Consider the following 22,133-nt stretch of genomic DNA (forward strand, 5'->3'; position numbering starts at 1 on the left):
CTTGATGATCCTTTCTGACTCTCAAGAGGTGCTCAAAGTCTTTGTTCACAAGTGACTATTGTGGCCAGTCAATGGCCAGCATTATGGTGCCACACTACTGGCATCATCGTTTAGTGATAACAGCCGAGATGCCAGAAATATGGCATATGCCATTAATAGCTTATGTAACCAAAGATCGGGAGCACTAATGGAGGGTCAGCACCAGATCGTACTGCTTTTCACTAACCCTTTGAAGGATATAAATATTTTACAAATTCCTCATTTTCAGCTAAATTTAAAGTCTCAGGTTGCATCTCTGTCTTTGTCCTGACACCTATTTTCTGCTATAGTCCAGTAAACAGCTCATATGCATCTCTTTGACAAGAACCAAGAAAGGCCCAGACATTTGTCTGCACCACCTTTTTTTGCAATTGTTAAAATCTGCTACCCCAATTGATTATAACCACATAATTATTATTATTTATTGTTATAGCGCCATTTATTCCATGGCGCTTTACATGTGAAAAGGGGTATACATAGCAAAAACAAGTACAATAATCTTGAACACAATGTGACAGCGACTGGTACAGGAGGAGCGAGGACCCTGCCCGCGAGGGCTCACAATCTATTAGGGATGGGTGAGGATACATTAGGTGAGGGTAGAGATGGTCATGCAGCGGTGGTTACTGCAGGTTGTAGGCTTGTCGGAAGAGGTGGGTCTTCAGGCTCCTTTTGAAGGTTTCCACGGTCTACGAGAGTCTGATGTGTTGAGGTAGAGAGTTCCAGAGTAGGGGGGAAGCACGGGAGAAATCTTGTGTGCGATTGTGGGAGGAGGAGATAAGAGGGGAGTTGAGAAGGAGATCTTGTGAGGATCAGAGGTTGCGGTCGGGTATGTAACGGGAGACTAGGTCAGAGATATATGGAGGAGACAGGTTGTGAATGGCTTTGTATGCCATGGTTAGGGTTTTGAACTGGAGTCTCTGAGCAATGGGGAGCCAGTGAAGAGATTGACAGAGAGGAGAGGCCGGGGAATAGCGGGGGGACAGGTGGATTAGTCAGGCAGCAGAGTTTAGGATAGATTGGAGGGGTGCAACAGTGGTAGAAGGGAGGCCACAGAGCAGGAGGTTGCAGTAGTCGAGGCGGGAGATGATGAGGGCATGCACTAGTGTTTTTGAAGATTCATGGTTGAGGAATGTGCGGATCCGGGAGATATTTTTGAGTTGGAGTCGGCAGGAAGTGGAAAAGGCTTGGATATGTGGTTTGAAGGAGAGATCAGAGTCCAGGGTTACTCCAAGGCAGCGAGCTTGGGGGACTGGGGAGAGTGGACAGCCATTGACATTGATAGATAGGTCAGTTGGGGGAGGTGAATGGGATGGCGGAAAGATGATGAATTCTGTTTTGTCCATGTTAAGTTTTAGAAATCTATCAGAGAAGAAGGATGAAATGGCGGACAGACATTGTGGGATTTTGGTTAGTAGGGAGGAGATATCGGGTCCAGAGAGGTAAATCTGTGTGTCATCAGCATAGAGGTGATAATGAAAGCCATGGGACTCTATGAGCAGCCCCATAATAGCATCTAGTCCTTTGATAGCAAGGCCTCTATATAAGTGACAATTTACAGATGGACAAATAAACATTAAAGAGGATCTGTCACCAGATTTTCACAATGCAAACTTCATACGTTAAAATAGATATCAGACTCGATGAGGTTGGTGTACTTATTTTGAAAATCTATGTCAAAATAGCTGTATTATCATTTATGAAAGTTTAACTTAATTCCAGCCCACCTAGCCTGACCTGATTGGCAGCTCCTCAGTGTCCCTCCTGCTGTGGAGATCTCACACTGCTCAGTACAAGCTGCAGCTGTCAGTCAGGCTGGGTGGGCGGTGACTGAATACATTTGGAATCATAAGCTATGTCAATCTATAAATTAACTTATAATATGTTCATTTAAATATCTGGATTATACAGCCATGCTGACATGGATCTTCAAAGTAAGTACACCAGTCTAATTAAGTATAAGATATCTTTTTAACAAGGTATGCAGTTTACATTGTGAAATATGGTGACAGGGTCAAGATATTATGTTTTAAAGTCTGCATTCATAGATTTAGTGGAGCACAAATTCTTTAATTATAACTGCCTGTGATTGACCTGAGAAGGATTCTTCCGACAAAAAATGGGGAGGAGTATATAAACGGTAACCCTGTTTCTGACTTAAGCACTTTGTAATTTTAAAGGGAACATGCCATGTCAAATAACAATATTTACCAGCAGATATAGGGTTAATCTGTAGATTAATAGAAATAGGAAGGTGCCCAGCCCAGTCACCATACTGAAAGCGTCGCTCCTGGGAGAAAATGAACTTTATTCCTCCTGGTAGCTGCTGAATTTCAGTCATTCAGTCATACATGTGGAGGCTACAGTCACTGCTCGCAGCAATGTAAGGTGGCTATAAGCACGCCCCAATACTCTGACTGACAGCCGGCTCTGCAGTGCATCTGTGTACAGCAAGTTGTCAGTCAAAGTGCAAATGCTGACAGTTGCTCCACAGTGCTGTGAGTGATGACTGTAGCCTCTCCATGCACACCTTCATGACTGAAAGTCGACAGCTACCTGGAGGAATAAAGCTCAATTTCTCTGGGTACCCGCGGTTTCAAAATGACGGCCGGGCACCTTCCTAATGCTATTTGCCTGCAGATTTACCCCATATCTGCAGGTAAATAGCATTATCTGACGTGATAAGTTACCTTTAGGCTGAGTTCACATGATGCGTTTTTAATGCGTTTCCGCGGCGTTTTTGCAGTTGCGTAAACGCCGCGGAAACGCATTAAAAACGCATGGTAGAAGGGCAGCAATGTTCCTGTAGCACCCTGAGGGCTCGGTTGCTACAGGGGTATTGCACCTCAACCCAGAGGTGTGGTATTCCACTCCCGGGTAAGGATAGAGTGTGGGACTGAGCTCAGTAGGCTGCATGCACTACATTCACCTCATTTCCGGGGGACAGATCAATGGTACTCCCACTAGGTGAATGTGCAGGTACGACAGTGTCTGTCCCTGGCTGGAGTGGGGAGGGGGGTGGAACATCCCAGCAGTGTAGGGACAGATAGGGGAGGGCTTCTGGACATAGAGGTAGGAGCCCATTGGGTGCTAGTCACCTGGGCTCACACATAGAGGGAGTATATATGGTGGGCACCATCTGGAGACAGGGTCAGTCTGTCAGGAGAGTGAGTTCAGAGAGGAGCTCAGCCAAGAGGGCTGACAGGGAGCTGTGGCTCCGGCTGGGCCCAGCTCCAGAGCCAGGCTTCAGGAAGAAGGAGACAGAAGGGCCCAGAGGCACAATAAGAGAGGGAGCCCTGAGAACCCATGAGTGACCAAAAAGGGTGAAGGGTTGGCACAGTGAGGTACCGGATCCCAAGCTGGCAGAGGCGAATAATCCTTAACCAGGAACTGGAGGTCGCGGCCAAGCTTTGGCACGACCCCCCACCACATCCTTCAGAAAGGCAGACCACGCATAGGGTCAGGGAAGCCGGGAAAGGTTTCACCATCAAGAGGCCCGAGGGAGCCGGACAAAGGTGGATCCCTGGTGGGGACGGCCGGTAGAAAGGCAGAGAGGGGAGCTCTGGACCACGCTCTAGAGATACCTGGGGGGATGGCCGAGTCCTTGACCTGGTGGATGCAGCACGGCTCGGGTGGTCACTGCTGGCCGAAGTGACCGGAACAACAAAAGTGAGTAAAGCTTGGAAACCGCACTTCACGTCTCTGTGTTGATTACCGCACCGGCACCATCAGTCCTGGGACACCCACATCATCATTTCCCACAAACACTGCCCTGAGGCCATACCCCTCCCGTTGGGGGTTATACCAACAAAGCTGCACTGATATACCACCAGCCTCAGCGGACTGTTCTGCAGCGGCGGCTTCAGAGTCGCGATCAACGGGTGGCGTAGTCGATCAATTTAACATCTACTGCCATAGACTGCCACTTAGTTTGACACCCTGGGCACGGACCGGGTCACCGCCACAAGGACTACTACCCCTATCCAGATCCGGCTCCGGGTATCCCCTGAACATGGCCCAGGGGGCGCGTCATTCCCCAATTGAAATCCGCATGTGCTGTGCCCATGATGCAGATTTTTCCGCAGCGAAATCGCTGCGCTCAAAAATCCGCAGCATGTCAATTAATTTTGAGTAAACGTGGCGTTTTCGCCGTCATTGACTTGCATTAGAAAGCGCCAATTCCGCAAGACTGCATTTGTACTTGCGCTATTGGCGCGTTCTAATGTGCGGATGGTACCCGGGTGTGAAGGAGAGGAGAGTCTCATCCACACCCAGGTACCATTAAAAAAGCTGTAGAAAAAGAATAAAATAAAAAATAAATGTATACTTACCTTCTGTCGGCCCGCGCTGCGCTCCTGCTTGGTTCTCAGCACTTTGCAGTGAGTTGAAGGACCTGCGCTGACGTCAGAGTCATGTGACGGGTCACGTGACGCTGACGTCGGCAGGTCTTTCAATTCAAAGTTGCCGGCGAGGGAGAACGGATTGAGCAGGACAGCGCGGACCATCGGAGGGTAAAGTATACATTTATTTTTTATTTTTACCACTTTCTCGGGTCACACTATATAAATCCATGCCGGTTGCATGGATTTATATAGTGTGACCTAGTTGTCAAGCACTTTCCAGGTGATGCTATAATCGCCTGGAAAGCGCTTGTCAATCCACATGCGGAAACGCATGTGGAAACGCATGGGAATCCGCATGTATTCCGCAGGAAAAACGCATGCACAATCTGCATGCGTTTTTTCTGCCAGGGAGATGCAGAAATGATGCAGAAATTTTCTGCTTCATTTCTGCATCGTGTGCACATACCCTTAGGCTATATGCCCACGATGCAGAAATGCTCCGGATTTTTTCCTAAGCGTTTCTGCATCTCCCTGGCAGAAAAAACGCATGCGGATTTTACATGCGGATTGTACATGCGGATTGTACATGCGGATTGTACACGCGGATTGTACATGCATTTTCCTGCCAGGGACAAGTGGATGTGAAGCGTTCTTCACATGCATTTCCGCATGCGGGTTGACAAGCGCTTTCCAAGCGATTTTAGCATCACTTGGAAAGTGCTTGACAACTTGGTCACACTATATAAATCCATGCAACCGGCATGGATTTATATAGTGTGACCGTAAAGAATGTTAAAATATAAATATTATGCTTACCTTCTGATGGCCCCCGGAGTCTTTATCCGATGCGTCTCGGCTTGCCGGCAGCTCGCGGTACACTGAAAGGACCTGAAGACGTCAGCGGTCGCGTGACCCGTCACATGACTAAATGACGTCATGGCAGGTCCTTGAGTCTACCGCGATCTGCCAGCAAGCCAGGACAAAGACACCAGGGGCCATCAGAAGGTAAGTATAATATTTATTTTTTATTTTATTCTTTTTTTTACAGTTTCCATGGTATCCGGGTCCGGAGGAGAGTCTCCTCTCCTCCAGACTCGGGTACCATCTGCACATTGAAACGCATGGAATCCGCATTTACAGATCCAGTGATGCGGATTCCATGCGTTCCAATGCAAGTCAATGGCGGCGAAAACGCATCACTTTTGCAAAATAATTGGTAGTGCTGCGTTTTTTCCGCAATGATAATCCGCAGTGGAAATTTCCGCAGCATGTGCACAGCACATGCAGATTAGGGTTGGGGAACATGGCTGACCTTCTACCATGCGTTTCTGCAGCGGAATTGCCGCTGCGGAAACACTTAAAAAACGCATCGTGGGCACACAGCCTTACAATTGACATTATTCAACCTCTAGTATGAAAAGAGTTAATGAAATAATAGTTGTTTATACATACACACAACACATTTGTTTCCCAGCTAATGATTGCAAGATAAATAGTTTTGCAATCCTAGTTCAACTTGAGTCATTTACCTCATGTGCCCTGAAGAAATAAGCTTGCTAAGAAAACAAGAGAGCGCCAATTGTGAAACTACCGCACACTCGCCTAATTGATTTTTGGATCAAGTCTGCAAAAGAACAAGAATGAAAATCATAGCTGTAATAAAAACACACATTTGGTATAGCAAGTATGAGTTGTGATGAGAGGTGGAAGGATCACCCAAGACAGATCTGGTGGCCACTAAATTACTTGAACAACCTGAATAGGGTGATGGGGCGATAGCTTGAAAAAAAAGGCTGTCTTTGAAGATGGATATGATTGTTGTATGCTTATGACGCGCCCCTGGGCCTGTGTCACGCTGCGTTGCGCACGCGGGAGCTTACCCGGAGCCGGATCTCTTGAGGGTTGTAGTCTCGTGGCGGTGACCCGGTCCGTGCCCAGGGAGTCAAACTGAGCGGCGACGTATCAGCGGTAGATGTTGTACGACTACGCCACCCGTTGAATGCAGCTATGGAGCTGCCGCTGCAGGACAGTCCGCTGAGGCCGGTGGATGGATGGTGCAGCGTAGATGGTATAACCCCCAACGGGAGGGGTATGGCCTCAGGGCAGCAGATGTGGATGATGGGGGTAGCAGGAACCACTCAGAGACGGTGCGGTGTAATTCAGGGTCTTTACTGGTAACAACGATAGACCCTCCCGGAGTACTTGCTAGTGAACGGGGCCTGGTCAGTCCTTGAGCAGATGGGATCTCCCCTGGCCAGGCGGAGTTGTAGGCCTCCCAAACTGACTGTACTCTTCTGGCTACCTTGCTAGAAGCGGATATAAGTAGCCCACGTCCCTGAGTGTACCGTGTGGTGCTCACCCATATGGCCGGTGACTCGGGGCCTTCTAATGGCTTCCGCTCCACGATGGCGGTGCTGGTCCCACGCGTGTGACCGTGCCTTCGGGTTTCTGGGCCTGAGGACCTGAAATCCCCTGCCGGTCGGCTTCTGCTGCTGGGTAAGAGTTAGTCCCCACAGCCTCGGACGCCGGGTCCGGTAAGAAAGCTTCTCAGTCAGGGCGAGCTCTGCAGCTGCCAGCCCCTGACTCGTAGTAGTATTGCTTCTGCTGTTTCTTGTCTCTACTCTCCTTGACTGCTAACCCTGCTTCAGCCCCGGGTTTATATAGGGGAAGTTCTTCCCCTCCCAAGACTGGGCAGAAGGTGTGGCATGCACAGGATCCCTGACCAAAGGACCTCCCACCTGCTCTCAGACATAATATCTCTATCACTGTGGCAACCAGACCCCTGGGGTGTCACACTTAATTGATTAAATAGTATAAGTCGTGTGATTTAATGCAAGTGAGACAAATTATAACACCAAAGTCGCAGCTAACTTCTGAAAGGGCTTTCTATGACAATTGCAATCTGTTGTGCGCATCTGTCAAAGATCACCTCTTTTCACTTACTGTAAATGTGGATTTACTTTAAGATTTTTCAGTTCATGTTGCAGATAAAATCTGCATTATGTGGAAATCAGCGTTGTGTAAATTTGCATTATGCTTTTAAAATGCCAATCAAGAAATCTCAGTGAGGACATCACGATTCATCATCATTTCCAGTTGCAGGGACTGTAACTTTGGGTCTGGAAGAAATCCCTTTAAAACTATGCTCCTCAAGGTACGTTGCAGGTTTTACCTTATGCCTTGTGTTTCATTTGTAAGTTTGCAATGCCTTTTTTCTCTTTAGGTGGTTTTAAAATGACTTTTGTGGTGTTGAAGCCAGCAGGTATGTAAGAGGGTTAGAAAAGACTTTTCTTCATCCCTTCTACAAGTGTTGTTGAGCCGGATTGACCCCACTGATATTTCTATGTTTACATATCTGCAGCAATGTTGCCATTGTTTCCGTTAGCTATATTGCCCACTAATTGCATATAAAACACTGTTGCGTTTTTTTCTTACACTAACATTCTGTGCGTGTTGTTTTGGAAATGGGATGAAGGGACAGTACAGAAATCTTTCTAATGATTTTTTTACACCTAGGGAACATCCTTTTTGTCTAGAGGACTGTAAAGACCCTCATACAAATGCGACTAATGTTGGCAGAACCCGCCAATATTGATGGGTTCGGCCAACAGTCTAATGTGTATTGACCAACTGATGGTCAGGGAAAATGTCAATTGTGCATGCCCAATTTCGAAATTCTGTCAGCCAGCAGCTTGTACATGGGAGAGTCGAACAATGGACTGAAGCATCGTTATGTGTATGGTCAGCTTTAGTTTCATCATTATCATAGACGGTGACTCTTTATTGTACAAACAGTAAGATTATGGAACTCTCTGCCACAGGATGTTGTAATGGTTGATTCATTAAAAATGTTCAAAAAGGGCGGGATGCCTTTCTTAATAAAGATAATATTACAAGGTATGACTATAACATGCTGAAGATGGAATGTTGATCCAGAGAACTTGTTTGGTTGCCATATCTGGATTTGGGAAGGAATTTTTTGTGGGGTTTTTGCCTTTTTCTGGACCAATGTTAGATTATGTTGAACTTGATGGACTTATGTCTACTTTCAACCTTAAACAGAATTGCTGGGTGTGTACATGGGTGGTCCTGAAATAACTGAAGGAACACATGTAAATTGTTTGGCATGAAAACATGTCAAATGCATTGGAATATGAAGGACACGTGATTCAGACAGGTGGGATGTGTGTGTGAGGAAGAGTGAGAAAGCTCCCAGCTGAGTGCTTATAGCAAAGTGTTTCTCACCGCCCAGATTCAGCCATGGAAGACTTCCAACAGTGAGAGAGTACCACACAAACTGAGACAGTCTGTGATGTGCAGGTGAGGGATGTGCAAATATGCTGTAACAGCATGCAGACAAAGGCTACCTCAATGGAAGGGTACTGTTTGAGACGAGTGGAGTTGCCACTGAAATAGAAAGAGTATGGTGAGCGACTGGCTGCATAGAAGAGGGTGTGTGTAGGCCTGGCGAGACATTGCTGCGAGCTGAAGTGCCATACCCGGGAGATGAAGAGTAGGACCTCTGAGACTTAGCAAGGCGTAAAGACCTTTTTATGAAGGGGCGCATGACACCGATTTAAAGAAGTTTCAAAGGGGTATATCCAGTGGAAACTGACACTGCCTCTGCTACAGCGAGAGCACACAGAAGAGATGTAGTGAGTTTGGTAAAAAGGTGAGGTCTGGTTAGGCCTGAGTGGAAGCCTAAGAGTGCCATGCCAAAGACATTGAGCACAGATGTAGCTTGAAGTGAGTGAAAGGTGAAGACTAAACATATCTTGCATTTGTGAACTGGAAATGATTCCTGAACTGTGCAAATGAGCACATTTTTGTTTTTCTGATTCTCCATCTGTTAACAACGATTAATGTTTGTGTAGACAGTGTATTGAAATACACACCCAACACCATCTTCTGCCATTTTCAGCGTCACTCTGGTCCGCATCACGTGACCACATTTGTAACCTGCTGGGTCACACAGAATCTTCTATGTGGACTGGTTTTCACTTTCTCAATGTAAGTGTATGCACTGGCAGGTCACAAATGTTGTCACGCAATGCCAGAGTGGACCAGAGTGGCGCTGTCAATGGCAGAAGACAGCGACAGGTAAGTATTTTGATACAATCTCTACACACACATTAAAGGAACACTTTAATTAAGATTTTTTTTTACAAAATCTGTGTATATATATATATATATATATATATATATATATATATATACAGTACAGACCAAAAGTTTGGACACACCTTCTCATTTAAAGATTTTTCTGTATTTTCATAACTATGAAAATTGTACATTCACACTGAAGGCATCAAGGCTATGAATTAACACATGTGGAATTATATACTTAACAAAAAAGTGTGACACAACTGAAAATATGTCTTATATTCTAGGTTCTTCAAAGTAGCCACCTTTTGCTTTGATGACTGCTTTGCACACTCTTGGCATTCTCTTGATGAGCTTCAAGACGTAGTCACCGGAAATGGTCTTCCAACAATCTTGAAGGAGTTCCCGGAGATGCTTAGCACTTGTTGGCCCTTTTGCCTTCACTCTGCGATCCAGCTCATCCCAAACCATCTCGATTAGGTTCAGGTCTGGTGACTGTGGAGGCCAGGTCATCTGGAGTAGCACCCCATCACTCTCCTTCTTGGTCAGATAGTCCTTACACATCCTGGAGGTGTGTTTGGGGTCATTGTCCTGTTGAAAAATAAATGATGGTCCAACTAAACGCAAACCGGATGGAATAGCATGCCGCTGCAAGATGCTGTGGTAGCCATGCTGGTTCATTATGCCTTCAATTTTGAATAAATCCCCAACAGTGTCACCAGCAAAGCACCCCCACACCATCACACCTCCTCCTCCATGCTTCACGGTGGAAACCAGGCATGTAGAGTTCATCCGTTCACCTTTTCTACGTCGCACAAAGACACTGTGGTTCGAACCAAAGATCTCAAATTTGGACTCATCAGACCAAAGCACAGATTTTCACTGGTCTAATGTCCATTCCTTGTGTTCTTTAGCCCAAACAAGTCTCTTCTGCTTGTTGCCTGTCCTTAGCAGTGGTTTCCTAGCAGCTATTTTACCATGAAGGCCTGCTGCACAAAGTTCCCTCTTAACAGTTGTTGAAGAGATGTGTCTGCTGCTAGAACTCTGTGTGGCATTGACCTTGTCTCTAATCTGAGCTGCTGTTAACCTGTGATTTCTGAGGCTGGTGACTCAGATAAACTTATCCTCAGAAGCAGACGTGACTCTTGGTCTTCCTTTCCTGGGGCGGCCCTCATGTGAGCCAGTTTCTTTGTAGCGCTTGATGGTTTTTGCAACTGCACTTGGGGACACTTTCAAAGTTTGCCCAATTTTTCGCACTGACTGACCTTCATTTCTTAAATGAAGGCTGTGTAAGGGCTATTTGACCAAGAAGGAGAGTGATGGGGTGCTACGCCAGATGACCTGGCCTCCACAGTCACAAGACCTGAACCCAATCGAGATGGTTTGGGGTGAGCTGGACCGCAGAGTGAAGGCAAAAGGGCCAACAAGTGCTAAGCATCTCTAGGAACTCCTTCAAGGTTGTTGGAAGACCATTTCCGGTGACTACCTCTTGAAGCTCATCAAGAGAATGCCAAGAGTGTGCAAAGCAGTCATCAAAGCAAAAGGTGGCTAATTTGAAGAACCTAGAATATAAGACATATTTTCAGTTGTTTCACACTTTTTTGTTAAGTATATAATTCCACATGTGTTAATTCATAGTTTTGATGCCTTCAGTGTGAATGTACAATTTTCATAGTCAAGAAAATACAGAAAAATCTTTAAATGAGAAGGTGTGTCCAAACTTTTGGTCTGTACTGTATATATATATATATATATATATATATATATATATATATATATATATATATATATATAGTGTAGTGTGAGTGTGTTTAAATACTAACCTATCACCACCTTCTCCAGGATCTAGTGCCACATAGAAGAAGGAGAGGAAAAAAAGAAAATGCAAAAATGGAGAATAGCCATGTAGGGAAGGGCTTAATAGATGGAGCAATAAAAAAACAAAACGCTGGAGCACTTTTTTGCTTATTCACCATCCGGACTATCCTGCATTGCTACCTTTCATCAATTTTTCTCTTCCGTCCACATCCAGGGAGATTAGCTACAGTGCCATGAGTTGTAAACTCTTTGATTATGTTGCGCACCATGACCAAAAGAACATAAAGATCTCTGGAAATGGACTTGTAACCTCAATATTGATGATATTTTTCAAAAATGTTTGTTCTCGAGTCCTCAGACAGTTCTCTTCTCCTCTTTCTGTCCTCCATGCTTAGTGTGGCACACACAGACACACAATGCAAAGTTTGAGTCAACTTCTCCCCTTTTTATCTGGTTTCAGTTGTGATTTTCATATTGCCCACACCTGTTACTTGCCACAGGTGAATTTGAACAAGCATCACATTCTTGAAACAAAGTTGTTTACTCACAATTTTGGAAAGATGCCAACAATTTTGGGGTTTTGTGTGAAATTATGTCCAATTTGTCTTTTTTCTCTTTGTGTTTTTTTGTGTTGTCTCAATACACATAAAGGAAATAAACATCTGTAACAAAATATGTTTAACAGCAATAATTTTCTGGAACAACTTCAAGGGTGCCAACAGTTTTGGCCATGACTAATAAATTGTATATGTATATATATATATTTATATATATATATATATATATATATATATATATATATATATATACACACACACACACACATATATATATGTATATATAAACTGTATATATATTGTGAAATTAATGAAGAAAATAGAAAATTGATCTTTAGCATATTAACATGAGAAATGTATAAGCAACACAGAGTGCTCTAAGTTACTTGATTACTGAACAGCTCAATAAAATAGATGTTGCCATGGTGACAGCCAGGATCCATGCACACAATGATGATGCGGCACTGTTACTTTTATACATGCTGAACGTTAAAATCTGACTATAGCCAGACCTTGAAATGAAAACAAGTGTCTTTTTTAAATTATTGTTGGTTTGAATTTATCTATTGCACCATATTAATTGTAGTCAATTACACAAATGTTCACCAAAACTGCTTTGATGATTCACATAATACTATTCTTGCTCTTGCAAATTTGGGCCTTCAATGTATAGCCTACTGAATCTTCCCCTGGCAAAGCCATCTGTTATAGTCAGATAATACCAAACAACCACTGTCTTTTTTATGGAATTGTCAGGTGATTAGTCCCTAGCAGCTATATTGTGCCAGGTTACCCAGGCATCTGGATTTAACCAGAGCACAACTGAGAAGTGGCATGGAGGGTTGGTAGTATAGAAGCCCTTTATTTCAATCTGTATCTTTGTAAGAGTAAATTTAGATAGAGACACCCTAAGAAACTTTTCTTTTAATGCCTACTCCAAAGGCTGGTTTTACGTGTCCAACTTTGCAATCCTAGTATGTAAAGAGATGACCGCACCTGCCTCAGGTTTCCTTACACTATGACCTCATTCATATGTAAGTGATTTTTCTGGTGCACAAAAAAACATAGTCTGATTTACATCAGTATTTGGTCAGTGTGTCAGTTTTTGCCATCAGAATTTCATTAGTGATTTTCCAGTATGAAAAGATAGGTAACTTTCCTCCCGCCTCTCTTCCAACTTGCTCTTTAACAACCTAAAATCCGGGATATACTATGTCACGGCAACCATGTAGTATATCCCGCACGTGCGCACTACCCATCCGCTCCCCGGGCATGCGCACTGACTCTGGGTGTACAGCCCCAGCTTCATACCAGCTGTGCGCATGCTCCGGAGCCGCTCTGAGTCAGTGGCTACATGGCGTGTGAGCACGCACGCTATGCGCGTCACTGTGTTCCTCCTCCACGGGGAGCAGATGGGCAGTGCGCACGCGCGGGATATACTACGTGGTTGCAGTGACGTTGGGCCAGCCATGGCAATCAAATGCAGTGCTCTGGGCGTGCCTAATTTTAAAAGTCCGTGACTGAAAATATAAAATTGCCACCCCTATGACTAAATGAAAAGATATGTGAGGGGGTCCTCTAATGATATAACGTGTTTTTTTAAACCTAATACTGGGAGCTTTTCTTTGGAAAAAAATTGTTAGTGATGCATATTGCATCACTAACAACACACTGGGGCCAGTTTAATAGCTAATAATGAGATGACAGGTTGCCTTTAAATTTAGCTCGTCCCAGAGTCTAACTTGTAACATAAACAGATAATAAGTTATAAAGATTGAACACATGAGAAACGTGTTCATTTACATCTATGGTAAACATAAGAAATGTAATAAGGCAGGCATGGGAGCCACAACACCCACTTGAATGAAATCTTGGAAGAGAGAGGCCAGCTTACAGTCCATGACTCCTGAGTGTAGCTGGGGCCGGCCTCTGAAGGGTCAAATCCATAGGTACAAAGGTGTATGGGTACAGTTCATGCCCATCCCTTAGTACCTACATAGAGGGAACAGGAAGGTCCTTACTAAGTTGCAAACAGTAACATTTTTACATTTCAAGACATTTCAGTCTTACTGACATATGCAGGACAGGTAACTATTTTCTAGTTACTGTCTGTATCTAGCAGGTAGCTGACCTCGGGTACTGCATTCTGAGTGGCGATTAAGGGAAATACCGGATGTACTCGGCAAGCGTCTTTTAACCATTGGACTTACATGGAACTCGCCATTGCTGGGGGTTCTTGATTAAAGATCATAGTGGGTATCACTACAGCTTCTCTGAATATCAACTAACTGTCAGGGAACGTACCAATTAAAGTGGACATTTCTTGCCTTTTCGCTTCTTGTTGTTTAGGAGGTCCAGTCTGCTCAGGTCTTTCCTCTTGACATAGCTGGGATGGACTCAGCTTAAGATTATCAAGAGAAACCACTTTGTACATTTTCCCTCCATCTCTTGTGATCCGGTAGACTTTAGGATCTTGATGTTCTTGGGGACAAGTGGTATACGGTTCTGCTTCCCATTGATCATACAATTTATGGGAACTGGCTTTGCTCTTTAGAACATGGTCTCCAGCTTGCAGTGGCCACGCAGGCGCGTTTGTTATATTCGTTTGCTTCTGTTTTGCTTTGTTCTGATGTTCCGCAACGCATTGTTGTACTTTCTGAAAATCTTCTTGTTCTTCTTGGATTCCATGGGCATTGGAAGGGTTAAAGATATCTTCAGGTCTGATGGCTCCCATTTGGTGATCTACTGGCAACTTGCCTGGTCTCGCTCTCATCAAGTGGCAAGGTGAATAACTGGTGGAATTGATGGTGACTTGATTGTAAAGGTCCACTAACTCAGGCAACTTCTCTGGCCACTAGTTAAGCTGTTCTAGGGGTAGGGTCTTCAATAGTTCCAGGACAACCCTATTCATTCTTTCATATAATACATTCCCTTGCGGCTGGTAAGCTATTGTTCTTATTTTCCGACATCCATATAACGCACAGAATTCTTTGAAAAGTTCTGCTTCAAAGACTGGACCTTGGTCAATCAGTACCTGGTCGAGGTAACCATGAAGGCGACAAAAATGTGCTTTGAAGGCCTTAGCTGCCATCTTAGCAGTGAGATCCTTAACTAGAATGACCACTAGAAATCAGGAATAATGGTCTACAATAGTCAATGCATACTGATGTCCAGATTGACTGAGTATCAGTTTCGCATGATCCAGGACTACCATCTCCAATGGCTTAAGACATCCTAAACAAGAACAAGACCTCCACACTTTATGTATGACAAAACATAATACTTTATTGTACACATATTAAAAAACACCATAAAAACGTGTATAGAGGATACAAAAACATGATTGACACAAGGAAGAAAGCTGGATTATAGAGACACACCAAAGTATACATATGGGGTCAAAATGTATTCCAAGGCTATGCTCAGAGTTGTCACATATTGCACTCTACCCATATGGCAAACAAAGATAAATGTAAATAAGATATAAATGTTTTTTTGTGACACTAATTCTGACACTAGTTCTCATATTTGTATTTATGTTAGGAGAGTTAAAGGGGTTGTTTAAAGGGGTTGTCCACTACTTTATATGATCCCCCAATGTATTCCTCAAGGGCCCATAAGGGTTTTTCTAAATACCTTGTGGTGCCTTTTCTGCCTTTGAGTGGCGCTATCACTGGCCACTCACAGGCATCACATGACTCCAGGCTGCAGCCGGCTCTGACATCGGCTGATGTCACGTCAAGTTCTGCCTGCAGCAGGGGGTACTCACTTCTGCGTTCCACGGTGGATGCTGGGCTGTGGGTGGGGTTCCCCAGCATGTCACACCCGGCATCCACCGTCCGCTCTCCCTCTCCTCATTCACTGGGGAAAGCGAGCGGTGGATTCTGGGTGTGACGGACGGGGTAACTCCGCCCACAGCCCAGCATCCACCGCGGGGAGCACGTCACTGATGTCACGCCTCACTTGACGTGACATCAGTGACGGGTCACGTGATGCCTCTGAGCAGCTAGCGATAGCTCCACTCAGAGGCAGAAAAGGCATCACAAGGTATTTACAAAAACACTTCTAGGCCCAGGGAGGATACATTGGGTGGTTCATATAAAGTAGTGGACAACTTCTTTAAGTTTGTGATGAGTCTGCAGTCATTCTATGTGACTGCAGACTTCTGAATTCTCACAGTGCGCACAGCACACTGTCAGGATTCTCTGTTTGTATACTTGCGGTCACATGCTGACTAGACATGCGTGGCCTCACTCAAAGGCAATGAATTGAGCGAGGCCAGACACGTCTAGTCGGAATGTGGCCAGAAGTATACAAATCACATACTTGTTCAAAGCAGAATCCTAAAAGTGTGCAGTGCATGTGCTGTGAGAATTCAGAAGCCTGCAGTCACATAGAATGACTGCAGACTTTAATATCAAACCTGGACAAGCCCTTTAATTATAAAATAAAGCACTGTAGGCAATTATAACAGTGTGTAATATACTAGCTGTCAGGATTCAGCTCTGCTTGCAGGTTCCAGCAGTTATCACATGGATACCTCACTCATATGCGATTTTCAATCTTACGGTGATGTGACAACGAGCTTCTCTTTTTGCTTATCTCAGTTCTTCTCTGAACATTGAGAGAATTAGGCAGAGCAGCGCATCGGCAAAGTGAATAAGTGTGCATATTGCTTTTGATTTTGGGGGGGGGGAATGAGGCGCCAAACTGAACTCTTGCCCCGGGTGCCAGAAAGCCTAGATACACCTCTGCATTTGATGACTGTGCTTCTTTGTAGATTAGCCCTTTATGTGGCACATCTGCCTGTTCATACATTAGGGCAAACATTCTGTGTTTTTTGGTAACTGTACACATCTATAATGATCTATTCTTAATATATGCAATCTAAACGTTTAGGATGGTATCATGGATTACAAATAGATGTATTATTATTTCTTTGTTATACCAACCACAGTGTTGTATTTATTCTATGGAGATACAATACAGACCAAAAGTTTGGACACACCTTCTCATTTAAAGATTTTTTTCTGTATTTTCATGACTATGAAAATTGTACATTCACACTGAAGGCATCAAAACTATGAATTAACACATGTGGAATTATATACTTAACAAAAAAGTGTGAAACAACTGAAAATATGTCTTATATTCTAGCTTCTTCAAAGTAGCCACCTTTTGCTTTGATGACTGCTTTGCACACTCTTGGCATTCTCTTAATGAGCTTCAAGAGGTAGTCACCGGAAATGGTCTTCTAACAATCTTGAAAGCTCACTTTAACTGGAGCAGTTGATGACAATGATGATTGATTACAGCTCTCCAGTCATTCAGTACACTGAGCCAACAGCCCCTCATGGTGTGATGAACCCAGCTCTTTTCCGACAAGGTGTAGCAGCTCTCCTCACTCCTGCTGTATATAGCACTATACGTGCACTAAAACTTCTCCTCTCAGCCTGGACCTTGGCATCCACGGCACGTCAGGCTTAACAGGAAAATACCTCAGCTCTCTTCCCACCGTTGACAACTAAGGATCCTCGTTAGACACTCCTAATCTGACCCCTAACTGACGTCTTCTGGCAGGTAGCCAATTTTTGTACCTCGCAGGACACTATGCCCCATGTGGCTGCACAGATTTCGCTGTAGTCCTGACATCAACCACTGCAAAGGCACTGGCTGGCCTCCTTGATCTCTAGCACCACTGAATCCCAGGGGCGCAGGGTTGCTTCTCTTGGGCTTAGTAGTTCTCCTGCAGGGGCTGCTACCCACCAGACTTCACAATAGCCCTTACACTAATTACATGTATGTGTGTAGAAATGGCTGAAGAGCTGGCTTCTCACACCATCAGCATTCACAGATATTTGTGATGCCTGTCTTTGCAGGGTCCCACATATACGTTAGGAAGATTTTTCAATGTATACCTCCTATACAGTTTCCTTTGGCCGAGTATAGTTTGGAAACTCTTAACGCCAGTGACAAACATGATGTGGTGACTATTACCACCCTCACACAATCTGAATATCTGTACTGGCAGAGGCCTGTGTAGTGTGGTGAAGGGGACGCGCAAGGAAGCAGGAGAGGCCATTATAGTTAACAACAGAAAATTTGTTACTAAGGTAGTAGAACTTACATAACAGATAACTGACATCATACTGGATGGTATTCACAGATAACATTGATAGGGTTTTCTTATGGATGGTTATACATGGCAGCGTTTGACATTTCTTCTTAATTACGATCGCAAAATGATAAAGACCCATATCAGCCAAATCCATCTTTACTTCTTCCTGCACACCGGCTACAGCAGCTACCTTTCTAGATGCTTCCATGAGGCAAGACATAGACTTCTCTTATTAATCCTTCACACTAGGCTGACTCTTTACAATCCACCACTGTGACAGGGCAACACTGTTCAACCCACAGCAGTCTCAGGACTACTAGTAGCTCGGCTCCACTGTTGTTCCCACTTAGGCTCCCATTGGGGCCTCTCCCAGCTTCCCACTAAGCTGTACTCACATTACCGGATAGTGCTTCTGCCATTTTTTTGGATTCCGGTTCTGGTAGAATTTGGTCTGACTGACCGACGCTTACTGTGCTGTAACTACAGGCACTCTGGTGTACTAGGCCTCTACCGCCCCTTTTATGGCTAAAGCACCTCTCTGAGCTTCCAGATAATTACTAATCTTTTCCTTACCAAAACTGCTTAAGTTACCATTAGTGTTCATAGTACACTTTATTAAGCAATTCTGCAACTGAAAATTGTACTAACATGACACATATATTAACATCTTCAGGAGATGCTAGGACCACATCTGCAAGGAGTTTGTATGTTCTCCCTGTGTTTGTGTGGGTTTCTCTGGTTCTCCGGTTTCCTCCCACACTCCAAAGACATACTGATAGGGAATGTAGATTGTGAGCCCCATTGGGGACAGTGATGATAATGTCTGTAAAGTGTTGAAGAATATAATAATGCTATATAAGTAATGCATAATAATAATAATAAATAATAATGCTAGTCGCCCTTCCACTCTCTAACACTCTTACTGAAGGCTGATACATGTCCCTCTTTATTGGAAGCCATTGTAAAAAAAAAAGTATCATGCACATCATACATTTTTCTACTGTGTTCTTCTGTATTGTAATGTGCAGTAGACTATACTTTCTTATATTCTGAAAAAAGGACAATGACCCATCTTATAGTAAAACGACATTCTGTTCATAGCTGGGTGCATAGGGGCCTATAGATATGTCAGAGGTATATACTGGATATTACTCCTGATGTACAGGTTTAGCCATTCTTAAGCTAACACACAAGAAATATATCACAGAGAAGAAAGTTAACTTAAAGGAGCTGTTCCGTGAAAACAAGTTATCACCTATCTTGATTGGTGGGGGTTCAGCCACTGGCAACCACACCTCTCAGCATAACAGAGCACTTTTATCCCCGTTAGAATGGAACGCCAGTGGATATACTCGACCTCCATTCTATCTAATATATTTATTTGTGGGGCTGCCGAACAATACACTCAGCTTTTTCTGGAAGCTTCATAGAGAACAAAACTGAATGGAGCGCTGTCCAACTTGGTACTTCATTTTGTAACGGAGATAAAGTTTCCCCATTGGGGATAAAATTTCCAGTTTCTGATGATCGGTGCGGGTCCAGGGGGACCCTCAGCAATCAGTAAGTTATCAGCTATCCTATAGATAGGTGATAACTTGTTCTCTCTGGACATCTCCTTTAACACAACAAAGCCATTGAATTTGTATTGTTAGGTGTTGAATAACACTCTTTCACTTCGGAATATCTTTCTGCATTGTGATATCTTTGTCATTTTAAGAATGTCTACATCCATATACCTCCGATGTGTAAAAAAATTAAATGTGGACTGAGCCTAGCAGGTATGAATAATACTACATGCATAATAATTATCTCCCAGATCTTTAAATGACTTTATATAATACAGAACTGAAATACATCTTCAACCTCTGTTGGAGTAGCTTTGAGAAAAGCGCAGCCACATATAATATCCTAAAAACAGGGAGGAGGGGGTTAAGACTCTCACTTTTCCTATGTTCTGCTTTCTACGTCCCCTCCTCTTCCTCCTTCTTTTTTTACCAACAGGCAAGGCTCCATAGTCCAGCATGATACCTCTGTTTCCCGACAGTAATCTATGTATTTTTAGCCAGTGCAGGTAGTGTGCGCCTCTGCTGTCTTGTCGTCGTGACGCTACACTGCTGCTTACAGTCCTGCTTGTCCCTGAGCTGAGTCCCAGCAATGTCCTTATGTGAAATACAGGTAATTACTATTGCCATTGAAAACTTTTTTTCTGCACCAGGCTCCTCATGGATTATCAGGTGAACTGAGGATTCACTGGCCAAGTGGCAACCCTCGCCATATAATATAACACCACCAATTTATAGTACGCCTCTAAATTGAAACCAATTTAATTTTTGTTTCAAGCAATAATTGCTATATCTCAAAAAAGTTACCTACTGATTACGTGATGGTGGCACTAGGAGTCTACCATCTGCTGCTACAACAGTAGACAAGTGCACACAGAACCAATACCATTCATGATGAAGAATACAAAAATGTAAGAAAACCGAATGGTAGCGACAAAGAATGATGACAGTTATCCACATGATATTAAAAAATGAGGCACGTATTCCTTTTCTAGGCACTGAATTAGGTGTGATCTTCTATCCTTAGATCCCAATCCTCTTACCTGACAGCGCCGCGGTCTTCTGGCCACTGTGCAGTTTTGGCTCTTAACTTTGCGTGGTGCTTCTGGATCACTGTGCTGCTGTCCACAGAGGCGAGTTGAGGGCAAGGCGACCAGCAGCAATTCTTTGCTCCTTTTGGGTAGTTACACTGACTGTTGGTAGTGTCCAGTGATAAAGTTTTGGTGGTTCGGGAGACAGTGGTCCCCTGAGTTTTACTGTTTTTGCCTTCTGTGCCACTGTATCTCATGATGCAAGAGGGCACTGCAGACCAGGTGTGTTAGTGCCAGCTTGAGGTTTCTGCAGCACACAGGCAATGACAGCGATATGCACGATCCTGGACTCCGAAAAATGATTTCTCTGTTTAGTCCAGCAGTGTGACCAAGATGACAAGACCCAAATACAGACGGCATTTCCGCAAAGTTATTGTCCTTGTACCAGTCAAGGGCATGTTAGTGTACTCCGTTCCTATCAGCTGCTGACTGCGACGACAGCATTACTTTCTTGTTGTCATATGGCTCCAATACCATTGGTTGTATAGTTGGGAGCCAAGAGGGGTGTTAGTTGAGGGGACCACTTAGCCGATGAATCACAGGAAGAAGCTGATGCTGGTAAAAGTTTTTCACCATCAACAATAATTGCCGCTACTTCACAAATGGACATTTGCTGAAACTCAGCTCAGCAGGACGGGGGTCTGTGTGCAGCAGCAGCAGCAGAGTGGTCTCATGAAGAATAGACGGTGGAGGTTGCACTCTGCCTGCATGGTCTGAAAACAGATTACTGACAGGGAAACAGAGGTATCAGACAGGCAGGACTATCAGAGCCTGGCTTGCCTGCTAGGAAGGAGGAGGAAAAGGAGGTGGGACCCATAAAGCAAGCAGGGCTGCATTGACTGAGTAGAGAACATAAGAAATGTGATTGTTTTAACCCCCTCCTACCTGTTTTACGGACATTACATGTGGCTCTGACAAACTGCTCTGATTCCTTTAAGCTTCCCCAGCTAGAATTAAAACAGAACATTTTTAAATCTGTAAGATATGACGTTATTTTGCTATTTTTAAGTATCTGAGCAAGAAGGTCTACACAGTACGGTGATGATGTCGTTTTTCTACACATTGGAGGCATACATCAGGAGTAGAGATGATGCAAATCAATTTACAGTCCCTTGTCCAGCGGCCACATTAATAGTCTGTGACCGCTGGACAGGAGCGTTGCGAACTGCCTCTTTGCTCTCCTTAGATTAGCCTGGCACTACGTCATTGTTGCGGCAGGACGCATATGTGATGTATCACCGCGCCAGCTAATCAAAAGAAAAGCTGGGATGCCAGAAATTAGGAGTCTAAGGCTATGTTCACACGTTGCATTTTTGCTGCATTTTTTATGCAAATTAAAGCTGCGTTTTACAGTACCAGCAAAAGCTGTGAGATTTCAGAAATCTCATGCGCACATCGTTTTCTTTTCCTGACTGAATTGGATAACTGCTGCGTTTTTGACAACTCTTTCAGCGTTTATACAGCGGTTTTGCAGCATTTTTTCACCCATAGAAAGCAATGAG

General features: G+C 44.1%; 1 protein-coding gene across 5 annotated transcripts in view; it reads right to left on the minus strand.

The window, feature by feature from the left end:
- The window catches only part of NPAS2 (neuronal PAS domain protein 2), a 135,298-nt gene extending 113,858 nt beyond the window's left edge, over nt 1–21,440 (minus strand). For 3 of the 5 annotated variants that reach the window (XM_073664793.1, XM_073664791.1, XM_073664789.1), the window contains exon 1: nt 20,584–21,440. In XM_073664793.1, coding sequence (XP_073520894.1) covers nt 20,584–20,828 — 245 coding nt within the window. In that variant the 5' untranslated portion in view covers nt 20,829–21,440. The remainder of the gene's footprint in view (nt 1–20,583) is intronic. The other 2 variants (XM_073664788.1, XM_073664787.1) reach the window with 1 other exon arrangement.
- Nucleotides 21,441–22,133: the final 693 nt, after the last annotated feature.

The sequence above is a fragment of the Phyllobates terribilis genome, unplaced genomic scaffold (assembly GCF_046119375.1).
Source record: "Phyllobates terribilis strain yellow unplaced genomic scaffold, ASM4611937v1 Scaffold_2__4_contigs__length_985480577, whole genome shotgun sequence".
Classification (NCBI taxonomy): Eukaryota; Metazoa; Chordata; class Amphibia; order Anura; family Dendrobatidae; genus Phyllobates; species Phyllobates terribilis.